The following is a 21,997-nucleotide window of genomic DNA, read 5'->3' on the forward strand; positions in this document are numbered from 1 at the left end:
GAGCTAACTTGTATCAGAATAAAAAAAGTTTAATTTGAGTTTTCATCAGAAAAGATGGTGCACTCTCTCCACTCCACTCTGCAGGTGAGCGTTGCGCTGTTAAATAAACATTTCTGTCTGAGAATCCACGCACCGAACTCTACATCCATCCATACTAATATTATAAATGCGAAAGCGTGTGTCTCTCAGTCTGTCTGTCTGCTAGCTTTTTATGGATGAGCCGTTTAACCGATTTTGACGAAATTTAGTACAGAGATATAGCTTGCATCCCTGAAAATCAAAGAGTTCCCACGGGATGTTTAATAACTCAAATCTACGCGAAAGATGTCCCGGGGGGCTGTTCCGTATTCTCTCATCTAATTTATCATCTCTCGTCTCATCTAATTAGGTATAATGTTCTTTATTCATCCCAAACTAATATTCCTATCTCAAGCGATCAAAATAAATATTTATTATATATAAATATTAGGCATCATTTAGTTAAGTATAATGTTTTTATTTAGCACATTATTAGACATTCAAACATTAATTCTTCAACAATGCGGAAGTATTTTAGTCTCGATAATTTAATCGACCTCTGGCAACCTCTTGGTGTTGAATTTCTCAATATTTAAACCATAGTGTAAAAAAACTGTGGTTAGACGGTAATTCGATAGTGTAAGGGAAAAATTGTATCTGGGTGTTTTTTGTTCTTTTTTATTTAAGTAGGTAGGTGAAGTCTGCCAAACCGCACATGGCCAGCGTGGTAGACTATGGCCAAACCCCTTCTCACTCTGAGAGGAAACCCGTGCTCTGTAGTAAGCCGGTGATGGTTGATGATAATGATGATGATAATGATGAATATAATAAATTTGAGCCTCAATAGCTCAACTGGCAAAGGAGTGGACTGAAAACCGAAAGATCGACGGTTCAAGCCCCATCCGTTGCACTATTGTCGTACCTACTCCTAGCACAAGCTTCACGCTTAGTTGGAGAGGAAAGGGGAATATTAATCATTTAACATGGCTAATATTCTTTAAAAAAAAACTTTTACTTGAAGATCGACCCCATTTCTAACGATCAAGTATACTGGAATGAGATTCCTTTAATCGACGATACGACGACGACATCGGATACGATGGCTTAGATCTATATTCTCTACACAGACACAAAATAATGTCTTTAAATCTAAGCTCGAAACTAGAGTCTAAACTCTAAAGGCCATACTTAAGTAGTTTCGAAGCAGTTTCGGACAAGAACTTTCACTCAATCAATAAAACTATAAATCAGTACAGAACCCTCGCTACCGGAATGTAACTCGCACTTTGCTGCCTCTATTTATATTTATCCATACATATTCATGACATAGGCGCCTTTACTATGCCTAAACTAGCGGCACGCTATGATGGCCGGTTTGACGTTTGTCCGCTCATGAAGTTCCGTATTAATTGATAACGACTTTGAAGGAAATAATTGTATTACTTTATTGACGATAGTGATGTGCAGAGATTCATAAATTTTATCGAATGTAGTTTTAGGTTTAGGACTCAAAATTTATTTATTAAATTGATTTCTTAAATGTATACAAGTGTAGAAAAATCAGTTTGCACCATTTAAGGGGTGAATGTACTTGTGAATATGAACAATTTTCACTATGTGGACAAACCTCTGAAATCGCAAAAAAATATCAATAAATTTTTAAAAATGGAATCTAATACGATCGTCACATAGGATCGCTGGCTAGCACAACTACTACCTCCGGCAAACTCGCGTCAATGCTCAATGCAAAACAAAGCAGTTTCGAATTGACGTTGCTTCGAAAAGTATAAACTGTCAGTGCAATGCGATTGTGATATAGTTTTGACCTGGCTTTGGATTTCAAATATTGATACTGCATTACTGTTGACCCTTGCTCGTTAATTTGGACTCTGTTCAAGCCCTTTGTTGTGGATTTCGTCGATATGACCGAACGTACGCAGAGAACTGTTCTAAATAGTCAGACACGTGAGTTCCTAATACGCCTTCGTAACTATTTCGATCGTGAAGCTCAAAATGGAGGGCCAATTTTACCTATAACGTCAGTGGTTGAACGCGTAGCTGATGCGCTTAATATTGGACAACGAACTGTTAGACGGATAACTAAAAAAAAATATGGCGAGACTGGCACAGAAGAAAATAAACTTCACACACCAAAAAAGAGAAAACGAGCAAAACCAGTCGTAGGCATCGATAGCTTTGATGCCGATGCTATCCGAAGACATGTTTACGGCTACTATTTACAGAAGGAGTATCCAACAAGAAAAAAGTTGGTGCATTCACTGAAGGAAGCTGGATTATTCTTCGGTGGGGAAAGTTCTTTAACGAAGATTTTGAAGACCATTGGATTTCGATACAAAAAATGTAACAAACGCAAAATATTGATGGAAAGATTTGATATAGCGATGGCAAGGTATACTTTTTTACGGCAAGTGAAAGAAATCAAAAATTGGCAAAATGTTGTGTTCTTGGATGAAACATGGCTTAATGCTAACCATACTGTAGGCCGTTCTTGGAACGATGACACAGCAGCATCTACTTCCAAAGTTCCTGTAGGAAAAGGATCGCGACTTATAATTTGTCACGCCGGAACCATCAACGGGTTTGTCGAAGGTTCTCTCATGGCTTTTGCGTCAAAAACCACTGGAGACTATCATGAAGACATGAATGGAGAAAAGTTTACTGAATGGTTTACCTCAATGTTGTGTAGCCTCCCTGAACCATCTATTATAATTATGGACAACGCCCCATACCACTCGATGCAAATTGACAAGCCACCTGCCCAATCCCAAAAGAAAGCTGATATCGTCGCATGGCTTCGTAAAAATGGCGTAGATGCAAACATGAATATGTTAAAAGCGGAATTAGTACGTCTTTTAAAAGAAAACAAACCAACCAAGATCCGATACGTCATTGACGAAATAGCATTAGAACATGGGCACAGAGTTATACGGTTACCGCCTTACCATTGTGAGTATAATGCGATTGAGTTGGTGTGGGCTCAAATTAAGGGATATGCTGCAAGACACAATACAGAACCCCCATTTACCACAAAAAAATGCTAAAATTATTAGAAGAAGCTTGTGAACATGTGACTAAAGGAGACTGGGAAAAGGTTGTGAATAGAACTGTTAAATTAATAAGGGAAGATTATGAAAGAGATGTGAAAATAGATAATATTATAGAAAACGAACATATAATTATTAATGTATGTGATGATAGCAGTGACGACAGTGAAAATAGTAGTATGGACGAATCTGATTAATTATGGCCTTTTGTGGCACCTTTTTCGGTATCTTTTGTATTCATATGTTTCTTGTGTGCATATAAAGTATGTATATTCATTTTCGTTCAAATATTCAGTTCGTTCAAATAAATTAAATAAACATATACATTTTTGTTTTATTAAACCTATTTAATCAGGTACAAAAACAAAACTTAATTGTTTTTTGTTCGAGAATAAATTGACATTCCACATCACTATTGTAATGTGTCAAACCGGCCATCATAGCGTGCCGCTAGTGTAGTGAGTAGTGACTCATCTATAAGCCAACAAAATTAAAAAGACACCGTCACCATTCATCAATCATGCATGGCTAATCTCTTCAATTGTGTCGTGTGAAAGGAATTGTGTGATGAAATGGAATAACATTGAATATAATATGCGAGGTTGTTAAAAACTGCCGCGTGGGTGTAGCTTTTATACGTACATTATAATTTACAAAGAATACATTAGATAATTCATAAGAGCCGATTACACCACACTATTTCTAGTGCACTAGATTAGGGCACTACAAATAGGGCGTTCTGTTTACACTGCATTACTATACGAACCCTCTCAGTCTGTGACGAAACACCGACTATGGCACGACTTGCCGTGACAACGGGCCATAACCAAACGAAAATAAAGAAAATGTTGGGTTAAGCAGTATCTGCTCTTATACTGAGCTCTGAGCAAAATACTTTGTACCCGTCGTGGCGTAAAGATTTATTTTTATAGTCAGAATGATTTTTGACTCTATCTCAAATGTAAAATATCTAAGAGAGTTTCTTTCTCAATCGATGTCATTTTTTATTTCCTTATTAGCACTCTACACGTGCGAATATAACGGCTACCGCAGCAAAACTCAGCGCCTTATGTAAGCGTCCTACATCCCTACTTGTGATTACACTGCGCTACATGTAGTGCACTAAGCCATGTAGGACGGTCGGGCTCTTCCTATCGCCCTAAGTTAGGGTCCTACATCCCTATATGAATGTACACTACCCTACATCTAGTGACCTACATTATGTAGTGCACTAGAAATAGTGTGGTGTAATCGGCTCTTTAATACTAGCTTCACTAGCTCTAAGTCTGCGGCCCAGGTGGGAGCGTCAGCGGGTGCGTCGGGCGTCCTGCGGGGCAGCGTGTAGAACAAACTTTTAATATTTACAAGAAACTAGATGTTGCCCGCGACTTCATCCGCGTGGATTAAGGGTTTTAAAAATCCCATGGGAACTCTTTGAATTTCCGGGATAAAAAGTAGCATATGTCCTTCCCCAGGATGCAAGCTATATCTGTACCAAATTTCGTCAAAATCGGTTGAATGGTTGGGCCGTGAAAGGCTAGCAGACAGACAGACAGACAGACACACTTTTGCATTTATAATATTAAGTATGGATTAGAAGAAAGACCCGCGGACGCGTCCTAGTCGAGAGCGGCGGGGTGATTATGTCGTATAAAGTTGCAGTAGCTAGCGACAGCAATAGCAATGCGATAGTTCATTTGCTGTCTCTCTTCTTCTTCCTCTTGTTTTGCTTTGTGGCTATTGCTGTCTCTCTCTAGCCGCTGTTACGTGTGACGTTTGACAGCAATGATCGCGAGACTAACGCCTGTCGCAAACCTGTCGCCAGATACATAATCACCCCGCGGGTCGGAGAGTATGGCAACGCGACCGCTCGCCGCTCCGCAGGACGCATCCGCTGCCACTTGGGCCGCAGCAGACCAAGCGCGCCGAGTGACGCCTTTAGGACGACGAATTGCGGATTTTATTATTAAAACCAAAATGGTGACCGTAAAATACAAAATGGTGGTAGGCGTATATTTGTAATAATAATTTATTGAACTCAATTACAAGAACAACGTTCCTACCCTCTTGCACTAGGAAATACATGTATAGCAGAAGGCCTGTATCTCATGCACCATAATCGGTAGAGCGTTGAAATTAACGCATAGTGAGTACTTTTAAGCTGTGATAGCCTAGTTGTTAGGACGCCCGCCTTCTAATCGGAGGCCGGGGGTTTGATCCCGGGCACGCACCTCTAGCTTTTCGGAGTTTTAAGCAATTAAATATAACTTGCTTTAATGGTGAAGGAACATCGCGAGGAATGCATGCCTGAGAGTTCTCCATAATGTTCTCAACGGTGTGTGAAGTCTATCAATCCGCACATTTCCAGTGTGGTAGACTATGACCAAACCCTCACTCTGAGAGGAGACCGGTGCTCTGTAGTGAGCCGGCGATGGGTTGATCATGATGATGATGAGTAGTTTTATCGCGCTATAACAAAAAATAATAAAATTTTCAAAATGGCTGCCATGTAAATTTTAATAGAAAGTACTTACCTACATGATCTTGTGCGATGGTATGAAATACTTCGTGAAGTGACTGACTTTGTTTGTTATTAAGTAGTAGGCGATTACTACAGCGCATTCACCTATTAACCTCCGAAAACCCATTTACAATCTGAAGGTACCCATTAAAAGCGATGGAATTTTCCGGAAACACAAATCAAAGTGCCACCTTTGACTGATAGCTGGTAGTTACAACTTACATCTATTATTTACATGTCCTGCCCTACATGGTACGTTCTCGTACGTTCACGATACGACGTAGAAGGTATTGTACCCAATTTGTTGATGGTTAATCGATGACCTGGTTAGCATAGTAAAACTTATACTGTTTTTGTTATTATTTTACGATAGACTTCTGCATAATGACAAGCATTCTTACGAGTATCTCTATATATAAAAATGAATCGCTGAATATGTGGCTGATCGCAAATCTCGAGAACAGCTGAACCGATTTCGCTAATTCTTTTTTTATAATAATCCTTGAAGTACGGGGATGATTCTTACGGAGAGAAAAAAAAGAATCGACTGTTAGGCGGTACGAAGTTCGCCGGGGCAGCTAGTCTAAATATAGAAAAGGAAAAACTCACTGACTGACTGACTGATCTATCACCTATGCTCGCGAGTCGCGACTTCCCCTGCGTGGAAAATCCGCTAAGTAAGGATTTTTACAAGAATTTTTTATTTTGTTTCAATGATCACGGCCACAAGGATTTTCTTGCATACAAATCTTTTAACCCCTGGAACTTTAAAACTAGACATTTTTACGGTAATCTGGAAAATCACAGACACAGATTATTAGTTTCTTAACCGTGTCTACAATATAATGTTTAAGGAGAATGAAACTACGTTTGTATAGAGGGGGTGACGGAGAGTCTGCTATTAATAGGACGCGTGCACTTGTCTTTTAGTAAATTGACTAATTGACGCAATTTAAGTCTAAAGTGGGAATGATTTCATGGAATGATGATAGCCAAGGATGATATTAGTAGCTGAGCATTCATTGTCACGTTTAGGTACCGACCTTTGTTCCTTGCCACTAATTGCCCTAGTGACAATTTACTACAACTGGTCATGTAGAAAATGCATAATTCTGTAGATTTTTCTTTTCAAGATAAGTAAAATACAGGTACAACCCACTCACTGCAGTACTTACTGAGTACTGCAGTGAGTACTGCATTTTACTGCTGCCTGTACCTGTATTTTACTGTACCTGTATTCATTATTGTTATAGGCTATTAGATAGAAAAAATCAGTCGATTTCGAGACGGATTACAAGAAATCCGTGGTTTTGAGATTTCTTGTACAATATTATCATATTATAGTACAAGAAATTTGGAAACCAGTATCCATCCAGTACCACAGTAGTAACCACATGAGAAATAACACTTTTTGTTCTTTTTAATATTATGGCAGCCATTTTGAATTTTTTATTGTTTGTTGTTATAGCACAATAGAAATACAAATTCTGTAAAAATTTCAACTCTGTACATATTACGGTTCACGAGATACAGCCCGCTGACAGACAGATGGACGGTCGGACGGATGGACAGCGGAGTCTTAGTAATAGGGCTCCGTTGACACCCTTCAAAAATCAAAAACACCACATGTGCCATGTAATACGCGGAACAATTATGGCGTCCCATATCACACGTTTGAGGCAAAGACATAAGAAAATTAAAGAAGGCAATGACCAAGCCGGGACCGGTCCGGATTGAATCATATTATAGTTTATCGGGAGCAACTGTCACATCATGTTCATACGAAATTTCAATGTTATTTCTATATTTTAAGCTTACAACTGCACCACAGTGGCATAGGTCACACTGATTGTCGCCTAGAACGTAAATAAAATATTATGCCTAACACTTTCGTTGAGATTTTGCGTTTGCAATTTTTTGTAAGAAATTGCATTAAAATGGTCTTGGACGGTAGTAGTAAAATGATGTGATTTTTTTGTATAGCGGTAGTTTACGGGGCTAAAATTCATTATTAAAGAGAATAATTTAAAAAAAAGAATATGATTTTAATTTATTTTTAACATGAACGTCACGCTGTATGGAGTGCGATGTGTGTAATGACGTCACGATCCGTATACGACACTTTTTTTCAATTTTTAAACATAAAAATAGGGTAATTTCTGAGGAAAAACATTTTTTGTTACAAAACTGAATAGTATTTAATATTTATCGTTTATGCCTTGTTACGTCATTTATCGATTTTGGTATAGCGTTAATAATTTAAAAAAAATGATTTTTTTATTATTATTCTCTTTATATTGAATTCTAGCCATCGAGATTCTAGCCTCTTAAACTGACGCTATACAAAAAATCACGTCATTTTATTATACAGTCCAAGATCCTATTGATTCTGTTATCCAGTAGTTTTTGACACACAAAATCTACGTACTCTAACCGCATAGAACCAACGTATATTTTTTTAAATATATTTGAATAGCGAAAATCTCGGTTTGCCTCCACTGTTTTGTGGCTAATTTTTCAAAGGGTCCGCTAGTAAATACAACTGGTTCGGAGTATCTGATCTCTTAATCTTCACCAATTCAACGCTTGCTTTATACTACGCAGAATAATACTGGTTCACTTTTGAATAAACGGCGGCGAGCATTTTCTCTACTTTTTCCTTTAGTCTGTGGCTGTATGGGGCAATAAAGTTCAGCACGCCATCAGCTGTCACTGGAACGAGGTCGCAGGAAATGAGGTCAGCATGGAGGATGAACTATATCCCCGCATACCGCCATAAAATTACGAGGATTCATAGACAAAATAGCTTATTCTAAGGACGTTATGTATAGAAACGACACGAGCTTTTGAAATAAAGCTCAAACATTAATTATAAAAAAGTTGTTCGCGTGTATTTAAGTTTTTAAAAATCCATTGGGAATACTCTTTGATTTTCTGGGATAAAATATAGCCTATGTTGTATGCCTCCAGGTTTTTAACTATACCTACCTACCCATGCAAGAAATCATGTCAATCTGTTGCTCCGTTGCGACGTTAAAGGACAAACCAACAAACACATTTTCGCATTTATAATAATTGCTTAGTAGTGAGCTATGATAGCCTAATGGTTAGGACGTCCGCCTTCTAAACGGAGGTCGGGGGTTCAACCCGGGCACACACCTCTAACTTTTCGGAGTTATGTGCGTTTTAAGTAATTAAATATCACTGCTTTAACGGTGAAGGAAAACATCGCGAGGATGTATGAGAGTTCTCCATCAAAGGTGTGTAAAGTCTACCAATCCGCACATGGCCAGCGTGTTAGACTATGGCCAAACCCTTCTTACTCTGAGAGGAGACCCGTGCTCTGCAGTGAGCCGGCGATGGGCTGATTATGATAGTAGTGATTTTCCAACCTACAGTTCATAAGCACATTATCGTAATAACCTTCACAACTACATGTTACATTACACTCATATGTGAATGCATCAATGGGATGGATTAACCAATATGTTACCTACATCGGTGATCGGATATGTAAGCGTTGGCGCGGAACACGCTCGTGGGCTTTGAACTGCAAACTTTGGTGTACCAAGGTCTTTCAAAAGGTGTTTCAACTTTAAAGATTGCCTACACATGAGATTATGCTTGAAGTTTAGAGTCTAATTGTATGGTGCTGTGGTAAGTAGGCACCTATTTTTTTATTTATTTTTTATTTAGATACAAGTTAGCCCTTGACTGCAATCTCACCTGGTGGCAGTCTAAGATGATAGCGGGCTAACCTGGAAGGGGTATGGCAGTTTTTATTAAACCCATACCCCTTTGGTTTCTACACGGCATCGTACCGGAACGCTAAATCGCTTGGCGGTACGGCTTTGCCGGTAGGGTGGTAACTAGCCACGGCCGAAGCCTCCCACCAGACCAGACCAGAAATTTAGAAATTATAAAATTCCAAACCCCTGCCAGGAATCGAACCCGGGACCTCCCACTATTAAGACCACAGCGCTCACCACTGCGCCAGGGAGGTCGTCGAAATCGGATGTCTCAAAGTAGAAGGCATCGAGATCTATCCCGGTTGATCTATTCAGAAATTTCTGAAGTCTATTAGGAGTCCAATAATAAATTAAGATCCTTGACCCTACCTACTACTGACAATTTGGTGAATCAAGTAAGTTCTTTCCAGCGCTGAATGGATATCCTAATATGGATATATCTGTAAATATCTAGATGTTACTAATTCTTCGGACGTAGTTCGTATAATTATGATAGAACTTCACGTACAGGTAAGTTCGTTTAATCATTAATTATTCCCATAAGACAGCACATCTTTTGGGGAAGAGAGCTGGTTATGTGAGATTTCTATGCACTAAATCTCCCCCAGTGCCTAATGAGAGGTTCCAGGAAATGAGAGACTCAAGGATTCTTAAAACTGTTTTGTAGAGTTAGCGACAGCTAGCGAAAAGCTAGTAACGACCGTCGTATACAGATAAATATTGCATTTTTCGGGCATTTTCAAGTAGGATCCCTGTACGAATTTCCAAGGTAAATCCTGGGAGATAAGATTCTATAAAAAAAGAACACTTAGATATAAAGGAGTGGACCCGAGATAATTACTTTTAATTGTAGAAGATGGCAGAAAATCGAATAGCATTTCACAAAAATTCTTATTGAAGATGGCACTCAATGATGAGGAAAATTATTAGATTACGCCTACTTTGGTATAGGAACTATGTATATAAAATTTATACGTAGCCTAAGTAATTCGTAACATTTGTCCACATGTTTACTGGTTCAATTATTGCGGATCGTCCTTGGAGCGGCCGCCTCGTGACAATGGTAACAGGCGTTTATTTAGGCTTGTCACTCCATTGCATTGTTGATAACAGCCAGTGACGTGCAGGTCATAGAGGCATAAATGCACTGCCTACCTACCATAGTCCTATTTAGCTCAATGCTTTTTAGGGTTTTAGGAACCCTTATAGTTTCGCCATATCCGTCCGACTGTCCGTCTGTCCTCGGTTAATCTCAGAGACTATTAGTGCTAGAAATCTGTAATTTGGCATGGATATAAAATATTAATCACGCCGACAAAGTGGTGTTCGAAATAAAATTGTTATAATTTTTTTTTGGGTAGCTTCCCTACATGTGAAGTGGGGATGAATTTTTTTTTCTCGTCTACCCCATAGTGTGGGGTATCATTGAATAGGTATTTTAAAATTTTTGCTTGTTACTGGAGTTACACACTTGTAAGTTTATATGGTAAGCAGTCGCGTGCATGCTTCTATGACGTGCTACTTCTTTGTTCATTATACCCTGCCTGAAAATAGGTACTTAATACTAAACTAATGCATACCCTGGCTTCGAACTTTGGGTACGCCACTGATGGTGAGACAGCTGTTTTTAACTTCTCACTCACGGGTGGATATAATTATCCACAGTGAATAAAACGGGGGACTTTTCGGTTTTTGGATCTTTTCCTTTTGGATGGTAATTGGTATTTGGGACCTATGTTGGGTTTATGTTGGGGTTCCCAACCATATTCCAAACATAACCCAAACACAACCCAAACATAACACAAACACAACCCAAACATAACCCAAACACAACCCAAACATAACCTAAACCCAACAGGTACCGCGAGACATGTTTTGATTTTTTAAGTTCTATGAGAATAAACTTAAACCCACGTCTAATGTCGAGGATAAAATTGTCCCCGAATTAGGGATAAACTTCTCCTCTCCCCTGTTGCCGTGCTTTGAGAGGTGGACAAGTAAATTTTATCCCTCGTCAGTGGATATAATTGGGGGATAAATTTTTTGTCTCCTGCCCATGCTAGGGGGGCTGTTAGATTGTATGTAAGTACTTACTTATTTAACTAATACTGAGTGAGTTTGTTGTAGGCCCTTCTCAAACCTGGGCGCGTTTTGGAACCCTCGTAGCTTTAGTTTTTATGTTAGCGCAAAAATTATCACCACTATAATATCATCTTCCAAATGCAACAACTGACTTTCAAAAAGTGTAATTTATTACCTTTTTTGAATAAACCATAATATTTTGATTTTGATTTTTGATTTAATACTTTTTGTTCAGTGTAAGCAGGTATCAAAATAAAGGTCCTGAGCTTTATCTTGCTTATTCATAAATTAATTCATACTAAAAGCAAAATCGTGTCGCCTTTACAAGTACAAGAACTTAGCTTTAACATAACTCATATAGGGCACGCAATGAAAAAAACTCAAACCATTTGTCACATACAAAATTATGCTGACCTAGCTCTGTATTTTATAAGGCATTTGATTATGTTAAAAGCTTTTATTATACTTACTTACAAGTACCTACCAATGGTAGTAGGGTTCCGTGCATGAAAATGTAACAATGGAACCATGAAGCACAACTTTTACTTTTAAGTCCGTCAGACTGTCAATCACTTTGTTGCCTGTTAGTCCTAGCAAGTGATGATGCAGCCTAGGATGGATAGTTACAATAATACCACACAAGTTTAAAAAATGTGTTAAAAGTATGCTCCTAAAAAAAGCATATTATACAGTCGCAGACTATGTAAACGATAAAAAAGTTTGGATTTGACTCGCTCCAGCAATGTACGGGGCTACAATGGCTTGTATAGTACGGTATAATAACATTGTAAATTGAAAAATTAAAAAGAGCAACCGCCGAGTTTCTTGCTGGTTCTTCTCGGTAGGAACGGCATTCCGAACCAGTGGTAAATTAAAACTACCTGACTATTCATAAGCACTTGTAAAAAGTATACATGAATAAAAAAAATATTCTATTCTATTCTATCAATGTCTTTTGCCATAATTTTACCTGCTCTTTGTTCCAGATCTTCGGCATAGTGATCATAGCAGCAGCATGCGTGGACCTGGGCATGATCAAGGGGTTTGCTGGCATGGAGACGACGGGACATGAGACTGACATCGTGCTCATCGTGGTTGGCGTGCTGATCCTTCTAGTTGCTGCCTTCGGGTGCTTCGGTGCTTGGAAGGAGAGTCCGAAACTGCTTTACATTGTGAGTTCCTTAATTATTTTGTTCATTATCGTCATATCAGCCTGCAATGTGAAGGTTCACTTTTTTTTTATTCTGATACAAGTTATCAGTGATTATGTTGACTGCGACCTCACCTGGTGGTAAGTGACGATGCATGAATGATGATATGAATCGATGATACGAATAAATATTATCATGTAATTAACCAAGACTTGGTGTAGTTATTATCAGCATTTAAGATCAACTCCATATTCGGGAAACCCGGTCACCAGGTGACGTCACGTGTCACAGGCCACAGCACAGTTTAATCGTCTACTACAATGTGATAAGATAGATGAATTTCTTTTAGCTAACGCAAACTTTTCAACTTTTACAGATTGCTCCATAAAATCAGACAAATTTTTAAAAATACCTGTTGGTACAGTTTTGCATTGTCTGTCTCATGGTTCTTACATTCTAATGTTTAGTACTTCTGGTAGGAATCTTTTTAGAGATAATTGTCCTAGTCCACGTCATTTTAATGTTTATATGTAAGTCTTCAGTGGTTGGTACTGAAATAAATGAAATAAACTTGTCCTCTTTCAGTTCGCCGGCTGTCTCATCTTAATCATTCTACTGGAGCTGTCCGTGGGCATCGCCGCAGCAGCTTTACGGCCACAGATCGAAGGCACCATGAAGACCCAGCTCCGAGCATCCTTCATCAAGAACAAGTCCAGCCGCGAGGAGGACTCCACTTACAAGGAGTTCTGGGATAACATCCAAACCAAAGTAAGTAGATTCATTTAACAGGTCACTTGTCTTTTTCAAATGTGATCTATTTTGTATTCGAACTCCGCCATGATTGCAACACGATACTCTTGCATTATTATTGAAACTCCGACTTGATTCCAGCACGATACTCTTGCATTATTGAAGACTAGAGTGATCCAAATGGATGAGGGAGACAGGGTACAATATTTTGTGTACTGTTAGGAGGTCCGCTTCGACAGTCTTTTGAAAAAAAAACCACAAGAAATGTCCAACGAATTTAATTTGGAAATTCACACACACGGAACTTTTACTTCACGCGAATACAGTAGTTTCAGTGTTAACTATTCAATATGGAAATGTGGACTGCCTCGCCGCCTCGCGGATTGTTCGCTTTATATAAATTGAAATGCTGAAGCAGCGAATTAACACGTCATGTTTAAAATTATTAATTTATAACATTTCCCCCCTTTAGACGAAGCTTTAATTTAAAATAAAGCGTAGTAAAAAAAAGAAAAGGAAAAGGAGAGAAATGGTAAAATATTCTACATAATTTAATTATTTGAAAGATTTCTTTGCACTGATGCACTAAGATTTCGAAGGTCTACAGATGCGTTATCTTCATCATCTGTTATCTGTGACATTTCAATAGAACTTTGGGCTTTGTTTTCTTTATGCGAAATCTTTTTGCGATTACATTGGAAAAAAATTGAATGCAGAATTTGTTACAATTACGTTGTTTAAAACATCTGATAATCTTATAACATAAAAATAGAAAAATTAACGAAATAATTATATAAGTAAAAGCAGAATAATACGAGCTATATTTTATAAAATGAGATTCCTCTTGGATCCTGTTGATTTGCAACTCAAGATCGTTGAATTGGTTTATCGAATTTTTTAAGGAATCTAAATTAATATTACTTAGGTTAATAGGTGATAGAAGAGGAATCGTTTTGTTAACAATCTCTTGGTTGCAGCAGTTATCATTAGTTATATCAAAATTAATATTAAAGTTATTATTATCAATAGTTAAATTTGAAATGGTAGAAGGTATAAATTGAATCGTTTTAAAGTAACCAATGCAACCTTTGTTCAGTTTTAATATTCCAGTGCCAGATATAGAATAATCCTTAAAGTTATCATTACAATTGATAGTTAGTTTGCTTGTTTTTGACTGTACAAATATCCATTGATTATTTTTTAATTTATGCCATATGTCAATAAGACCATATAAGATTTTGGGTTCACATTCCCTTGGTAAAGATAGAGTTACTTCAGTTAAAAGTTTTGTCTCGCATGAAGGATTCGAATTTACAGAATAAATTGACTCTAATTTACAGATGGAATTTTCACTATTTAAAATAGTACAATCTCTTAAAGTATCTAATAATACGTAATTTAATCTATCATCAGTTATAGCTAAATAGGGTTTAGTAGGTTTGATTAAGGCAAAACTTTTGGATTGTCCTTCGTAGTGAGGAGTCGGGAGCGGGATTGTTTTATAGACGTTATACTTAACGGGAGAGACAAGAGGGATCTGTATAACAAATACTATCTTATTATTATAGAAATAGGAGACTAACTTAGATATATCTATAATAGTATGTATATTTTCGATACTTAGTGCTACAGGAAATCTAAACCTTTATTGATTAAGTTTCTATGTTTAGACAGTTCATCATACAGTTTTGCAGGACTTAGAACAGAAGGATGTAGAACATTAACTTTTGAAAACAAAATTGAGTTTATTACAGTATCGAGAAAATTTGAGATAGCTAGTAAAGAGCTTTCGATTATATTAACTAAGCTATTAAATCTAGTTAAATACATTAATTTTTCATTATCACTAGTAACATAAGACAATATATCGTTTAATTTATTAATCTGAGAGTTTAACTTTATCTCATTTTGATTTAACCTAGAAATAGTAGAATTAAAAGTATTAATAGACGACTTAACTATATGAATATTATCTTTCATTAAATGAAATATCTCAGATTCAGATCTCTGACAAGAGCTAATTGCAGCATCATATTTTCGGGCATCTTCAGCATCTAAAGTGCCAAAGAAAAACTTAAGGATTTCACCACCAAATTCTAAAGATCTTTTGAATCTAGCAGGATTTTCGCTTGAGATAATATGAGATAGAGATTGAGCCTTGAGATAATTGGATTCTAGAAGTACTTCAATTGGACTAAAAACATTTTTGCAGCTAGAGTACTCTTCTGGTTGCAACTTAGCACAAACTAGAGAGGTTTTAACAATCAACCGGTCAACTTTGTCAAGCTGTGGTTCCAATGAGACGGTGTTGAGATGCGTGATTACTCTCCAATAATCATTGTAGAAATAAATTTTTGTAATGGGGTCGAAATATATTCCAGGGCTATGCGTTATGGGTGTAATCATTGGCTCAGACGAGACGTAGGAGAAAAATCTGAAAAGAATGATAAGCTTAAGTTACAGCGAGCTTAATTAAATTAGTATGATACTTAACATGTTTTCTATTTATTAATAAAGTAACATTATGTTTTCCATTTATTTTAACGATTTTGTAAGGGCCTTTCCATATTGGAGATAAGGCTTTACGAAGTCTGTGATGGTATTTTAAATATACCATGTCACCAACTTTATATTCTATGTTAGGATTAGAACTTGAATCATAGATTTGTTTTGAAGATTCTTTACTTGATCTAATATACTCTAAAGCTTTTTCGCGGCTTACTTTCATTCTATACTGAAGCGCACGGACATACTCGTGGTATGTAACATTATTATCTGTGTCGTAGAGAGAATTAGGAAGGGTTGGTTTCTGTCCAAACAGAAGTTCAAACGGAGTAAATTGAGTAGTAGTATGAGGAGTTGTATTATACGCGAGAACAGCTGTTGCTAGGTAGCAATGCCAATCATTTTGATTTTCGTTTACAAAGGATTTTAGGTATTCTTTAAGAGTAGCGTGGCTGCGTTCCAGCGCACCGTTAGTTTGGGGATGGTAAGGGCTAGAAAGTAAGGGTTTGATTTTGAAAATATCGGTAACTTGTTTAAACAGTTCTGATGTAAAAGTCATGGCTTGATCAGTAAGGATCATTTTAGGAATAGCGAATAAGGACATAAAGTGGACCAGATTACGGGCTACTTCTTCACTTGTTGAAGAAATCATAGGATAGACACATAGGAATTTGGTAAGATCATCTTGCAGAGTCAGAATGAACTTGAACTTTTGGAAACCTGCTTCAGGTAAGACACCAACTATGTCCAGAGCTAATCGTTCAAAAGGCTTTGTGCTCGTGGATGTAATAACCATAGGAGCTTTATTGCAGGCTCGTAAAGGTTTGTTAACTTGGCATAGTTTGCAAGACTTCACATAGCGTTCTATGTCAGTTCTCATTCCTTTCCAGTAGTATGAGGCTTTAATTCGACTATAAATCCTATTCACACCAGGATGTCCTGCTATGGGAGTGTCGTGATTCTCTTTGAGAATTGTAGGAACTTCAGCTGGAGTTGGAAATATTATTTGATTTTTATAAATATGTATTTTGATATCAGTGTTATGAAATACGTAGGAAATCATATTATAAATTTTGGTATAGGATAATTTAGTAAAAGGTTCAGAGAAATCGGAGATAGCTATTTCATCAATGCTAGGGTGATGTGATATAAGTTCATCACGAAGCATCATCAAAGTGTCGTAAATGGAGCGAAAAGTTGTCTCATCGTAATGATGAACCTTGGTAAAAAGAAAATAATATGTTTTATTATTTTTTGTAACTGACCTTACCGAACATTGTTCACGTTCGGCTTCTAACAATGAAGCGGTGTCGGTTATCTGAGATAATAATTCCTCACAATGTGGCATTGAGTTGTCGAAATCTAGAGAAACGGGGCATGCAATAATTTTGCATTTGGAAAGATGTAAAGCTTGTGAGTGTTCTTCAATTTTTGTGTTAGAATCTGGTAAAGAGTTTGTAAGTTGTTTCTTAAAATATGCCTCGTAGGAAAGCTTAGTAAGATTATCTGTATTTATAGCATGAATTGGGATGCGAGACAGAGCGTCTCCATTTGAATTTAATTTTCCAGGTTTGTAAATAATCTCGTAATCGTATTCCTCAAGTTTGAGGCGCCAACGGACGAGTTTGGAACCAGGATCTTTGACGTTGAAGAGCCATACTAAGGGCCGATGATCTGTTACGATTTTGAATTTAGTGCCGTAGAGATATGGTCGGAAAGTTTTAACGGCGAATAAAATAGAAACTAACTCCTTTTCTGTGGTCGAGTAATTTCCTTCTTGTTTGTTTAAGGTTCTAGAAGCATAGGCTATTGGTTTGTCCTTGCCGACAGGGCCTTGAGATAGCACTGCGCCAACGGCGTAGTTGCTGGCGTCTGTGGTAACGATAAATGGTTGAGAAAAATCAGGGTATTGGAGAAGAGGAGCTGAGGTTAACTTTTCCTTTAGGAGGTTAAAAGCTTGGTCCTGTTCTATAGACCAATGAAAAGTGACATCCTTCTTGAGTAAAGATGTTAGAGGTTTTGTGACCTTGGAGAAATTGTCAATAAATCGGCGGTAATAACCAACGAGACCGAGGAATGATTTTACTTCTTTAGGATTTTTAGGAATTGGGAAATCACAGACTGATTTAATTTTTTCTGGGTTTGGAGAGACACCTTTATCCGTTATAATGTGACCTAGATAGGTGACTTCCTTTCTAAGGAATTCACATTTATCCGGTTGTAATTTGAGATTATAATCTCTGAAACGGTTGAATACCATTTTCAGTTTTTCACAATGTGATTTGAGATCTGCACTATAGATGATACAGTCATCTAAATAGACATAGCAATGTAAACCTTGAAGACCTGATAACATGAAGGATTGCATCTGAAGGATTCAGCGGAATTTGATGGAAACCGGAGACTAAGTCCAGTGTGCTAAAATATTTGGAATGACCTAGTTGATCTAGGATATCTGTGATCAAGGGAATAGGATATACTTCGGATACAGTGACGTCATTGAGGCGGCGGTAGTCGATAACTATTCGCCATTTCTTTTTCCCGGATGCGTCCATTTTTTTGGGAACCACCCAAACGGGAGCATTCCATGGAGAGATAGACGGTTTTATAATTTTCTGTTGTAGCATTTTCTGGATTTGGGAATCGACTTCGTTTTTATGACCTTCGGGAAAACGGTAAGATTTTACATTAATAGGAGAGCTATTACCCGTGTCAATAGAGTGTTGGATAGCGTTAGTATGAGTTAGAGTGTCTCCTTCGAGATAAAATATATCAGAGTATTCAGAACAGCACTCTAAGAGAGCTTTTCTCTCCTCATCGTTAAGATGTGAGTGTCTTATAAGACTTAGAACACGATCGAGTCGATTTGATAAAGAATTAGAAACGTGGTTGATAATTTCGGGGGATTGAGACACTTGGCGTAGTTCAGAGAAGTCTATAGGAGTTAAATGGACCTTGAAGTCTTGGATTTCTATTTGAGATTCAGTGGTATTTAAAACAGAGACATTGACTTTATAATTAGGCTTCAAACTTACTATACAGTTTGCTATATATACACCTTCGGATATAGAGTGATCTAATACGAGTGCGTCTTTTAAATGACGTAACTCGAACTTGTCATTTGAGACAGTGCATTCAACAATAGCTTCGGAGCGAGCCGGTATTATATATCTAGGGCTCGAATAATGAATTGGTAAAGTGTAATTTGAGATAGTAAGGGATTTAGTATTATAATCGATATTAGTATGGAAAAAATGTAGAAAATCGGTACCTAAGATACCGTCTGATTCCAGATTCAGAGCGTCAGTTATGACGTGGAATTTAAAAGAAATGGTGTGGTCGTTTATAATAAGGTTAAGCACAACTGTTCCTAAAGTTTCGCTATAGGAATCTTTATCGTTTATGCCTTTGAGTTTTATAATTTCTTGAGACAATTGGGGCTCTGCTGGTAAACACGAGCGCTTAATAATGCTGACACTTGCGCCTGTGTCAACTAAGAAACAGAGAGGTTTTTTATTACATTCTATTTGTAAAAATGCATGAGGTAAGGACACCAACTTTTTCAGGGTGCTTGTTTCGAAGATTGGGACGTCTTTAAGAGGCAATGAGCTTTTGCTTGCGTCGCTTTGGGGGTCATTTTGAATGACTTTAGAGTTTGTAAGACTCAGTTGATCCTTTGAAGGAAACTGAGATTTAAAGGATTTTGTAGTATAAGAGCTAGTATAAGAATTAGAATGAGATATAGTATTATTTGAGCAATCTTCTTTGGAATGCTTTGTATTCGATTTTGTAGGAATCAGTGAGGATTTAGGATATGATTCAGCGATATTTTGGTAGTCTTTTGGTGATTGCCGGGATATAAAAGATTTGGTATAAGATTCAGTGTGACTCGGACAGTCATGTAGCGATTGCCGAGATGTAAACGATTTGGGGGAATTAGTATAAAAGGATTTAGTAGTTCGAGTGCCATTTTGGATTGTTGATTTCGGCAGGCACGCATCCGAAATCAGTTTAAGTTTTTTGATTCAGGGACGTAACTATTCGTCACTTCATTTAAGGATTCAGAGTATTCATACATGTTAACATTAGCACTGTTACTATGAGAGGGACCCGACGGAGGGTGAGAGTTCATCCGACGCTGATTATTATTATATTGGCGCTTACGACATTCTGAGATAAGATGTCCTTTGTGTTTACAATAGGCACAGGTTTTGACGAAATTTGAGTCCTTTGATGAACTTTGACTTGTTTCTGCAGAATATTGAGGGTTAGCGGGAGGAATATGGAAAGATGATCTCTGTGTGAAATCGTGCTTTTTCTTAAAGCACTCTGAGAAACTATGATTGGTCTTCTTACATAAGGAACAAAATTTAGTTGGATGTTTTGGTTGAGTAATTTTTACAAGTTTGAAAATTTTTTCTTCTTCGACTGCTAGAGAAATTGCTTCATTAAGTGTCGAAGGGTTTCTGCAGCGGACAATATTAGAAATATTAGGGTTAAGACCTAATTGGAATAAGCTTAAGGCGAGTTCTTCCATAGCTGTGATTTTGCCTAGAAGGAGATTACGATCAGTGCATGAATTTTGAATATCAGCTTGAAGTCGAGTTAGGCATGCTTCGAGTCTGATAGAATATTGTGTCACACTTTCGGACTGGCCCTGTTTACAGTTTTGGAGATCAAGTAGCAGATGGGACGAGTGTTTTTTCTCGCCAAACGTGCTTTTTAAATATGATTTTAATTCATCCCAATTATTGAAATTTTTAAGGCTGCAGGCTAATTGTGCTTTGCCCTCAAGTTGGGAGATTATATATTTACATAAGATATTGTGCTGGTCGGGAGCAGCTAAACTAATTGCGTTATCGCAGTTAGTTAGGAACGCGGCAAGAGTTTCCCGATTCCCATCATAAGACCTTACGAATTTAGTGAGTATAGAGAGAGGCACTTTTACGTCCGAACTTTCTGACTTTAAACTCATTTTTGATCACTGAAACTGAGATATGGAGAGGAAAAAAAAAGGATTTATATTTAAAATACAGTACGAAAATATACAATTAAGACAATTTACGCTTTTTATACAAAATAATATAAACTACTTACAGGATAACGGCAAACATCACGATTTATTTTTCACAAAAAGGTTTTCACTTTGATGTCACTGCACTGAAAGTTAAATTAGGTCGATGCGTTTGCGACACGTGAAGGCTTTGAACTGTACGGAATGCGTCTCGTATTTCACGCGGCGACGATATCGAGTAGGTTTCTGAAGATATTGTATTTCGTAATTTTGAAGGCTTAAAATTTATTTCACTGATGTTTTTGAGTGAGTCCAGGATATTCGCGTTCTTCGTGTGAGATGCGGGCTCAGTCTGGCAGGCTGAGACTTATCGTCGATCTTGAGTAGAACCGGTGCTTAGTGGTTGTGATGCGGGCTCAACCCTGGGGGCGAGGCTTATCGTCGATCACGACTGCGATGACCTCAGGATTCTTTGGATGCTAAGGGTCCTCTTGCGTGAACCTTCTTAGCATCCCACTTCTGACACCAATTGTTAGGAGGTCCGCTTCGACAGTCTTTTGAAAAAAAAACCACAAGAAATGTCCAACGAATTTAATTTGGAAATTCACACACACGGAACTTTTACTTCACGCGAATACAGTAGTTTCAGTGTTAACTATTCAATATGGAAATGTGGACTGCCTCGCCGCCTCGCGGATTGTTCGCTTTATATAAATTGAAATGCTGAAGCAGCGAATTAACACGTCATGTTTAAAATTATTAATTTATAACAGTACAATGCGTGTGACAACGCACAATTCTTTAATATCTTGACCCGAGTCTTGACCATTGTCTACCAACGTTTCTAAGTTAACGCCACCTGTTTCATTTACAAAATGCTTTCCTTCCTCAGTTGGAATGCTGTGGCGTGACCGGCCCTGACAACTACATAGCCTCCGAGCCTCGCCTCAACCCCGCCTACAGCTGCTGCCCTCCCGATGACTCAGACCACTCCATGGACACCAAGCGCTCTGACTGCATCTCCCTCACCAAGTACTACCAGGAAGGTTGCGAGGATAAAGTACTCAGCACAGTTCACAGTGCCGGCATGACTGTTATTGTCTGTGGCATCCTCTTCTGCTTTTTGGAGGTAAATTTCTCCT

General features: G+C 37.7%; 1 protein-coding gene across 2 annotated transcripts in view; it reads left to right on the forward strand.

Moving 5' to 3' along the window:
• The window catches only part of LOC117996471 (23 kDa integral membrane protein-like), a 191,256-nt gene that overhangs the window by 9,114 nt on the left and 160,145 nt on the right, over positions 1-21,997 (forward strand). For both annotated transcript variants that reach the window (XR_011238541.1, XM_034984529.2), the window contains exons 2-4: positions 12,422-12,607; positions 13,172-13,354; positions 21,748-21,984. Coding sequence is in view for 1 of the 2 variants with exons in the window: in XM_034984529.2 (XP_034840420.1) it covers positions 12,422-12,607; positions 13,172-13,354; positions 21,748-21,984 (606 nt within the window). In the remaining variant the exon portion in view is untranslated. The remainder of the gene's footprint in view (positions 1-12,421; positions 12,608-13,171; positions 13,355-21,747; positions 21,985-21,997) is intronic.

Source organism: Maniola hyperantus, chromosome 3 (genome assembly GCF_902806685.2).
Source record: "Maniola hyperantus chromosome 3, iAphHyp1.2, whole genome shotgun sequence".
NCBI classification, from domain to species: domain Eukaryota; kingdom Metazoa; phylum Arthropoda; class Insecta; order Lepidoptera; family Nymphalidae; genus Maniola; species Maniola hyperantus.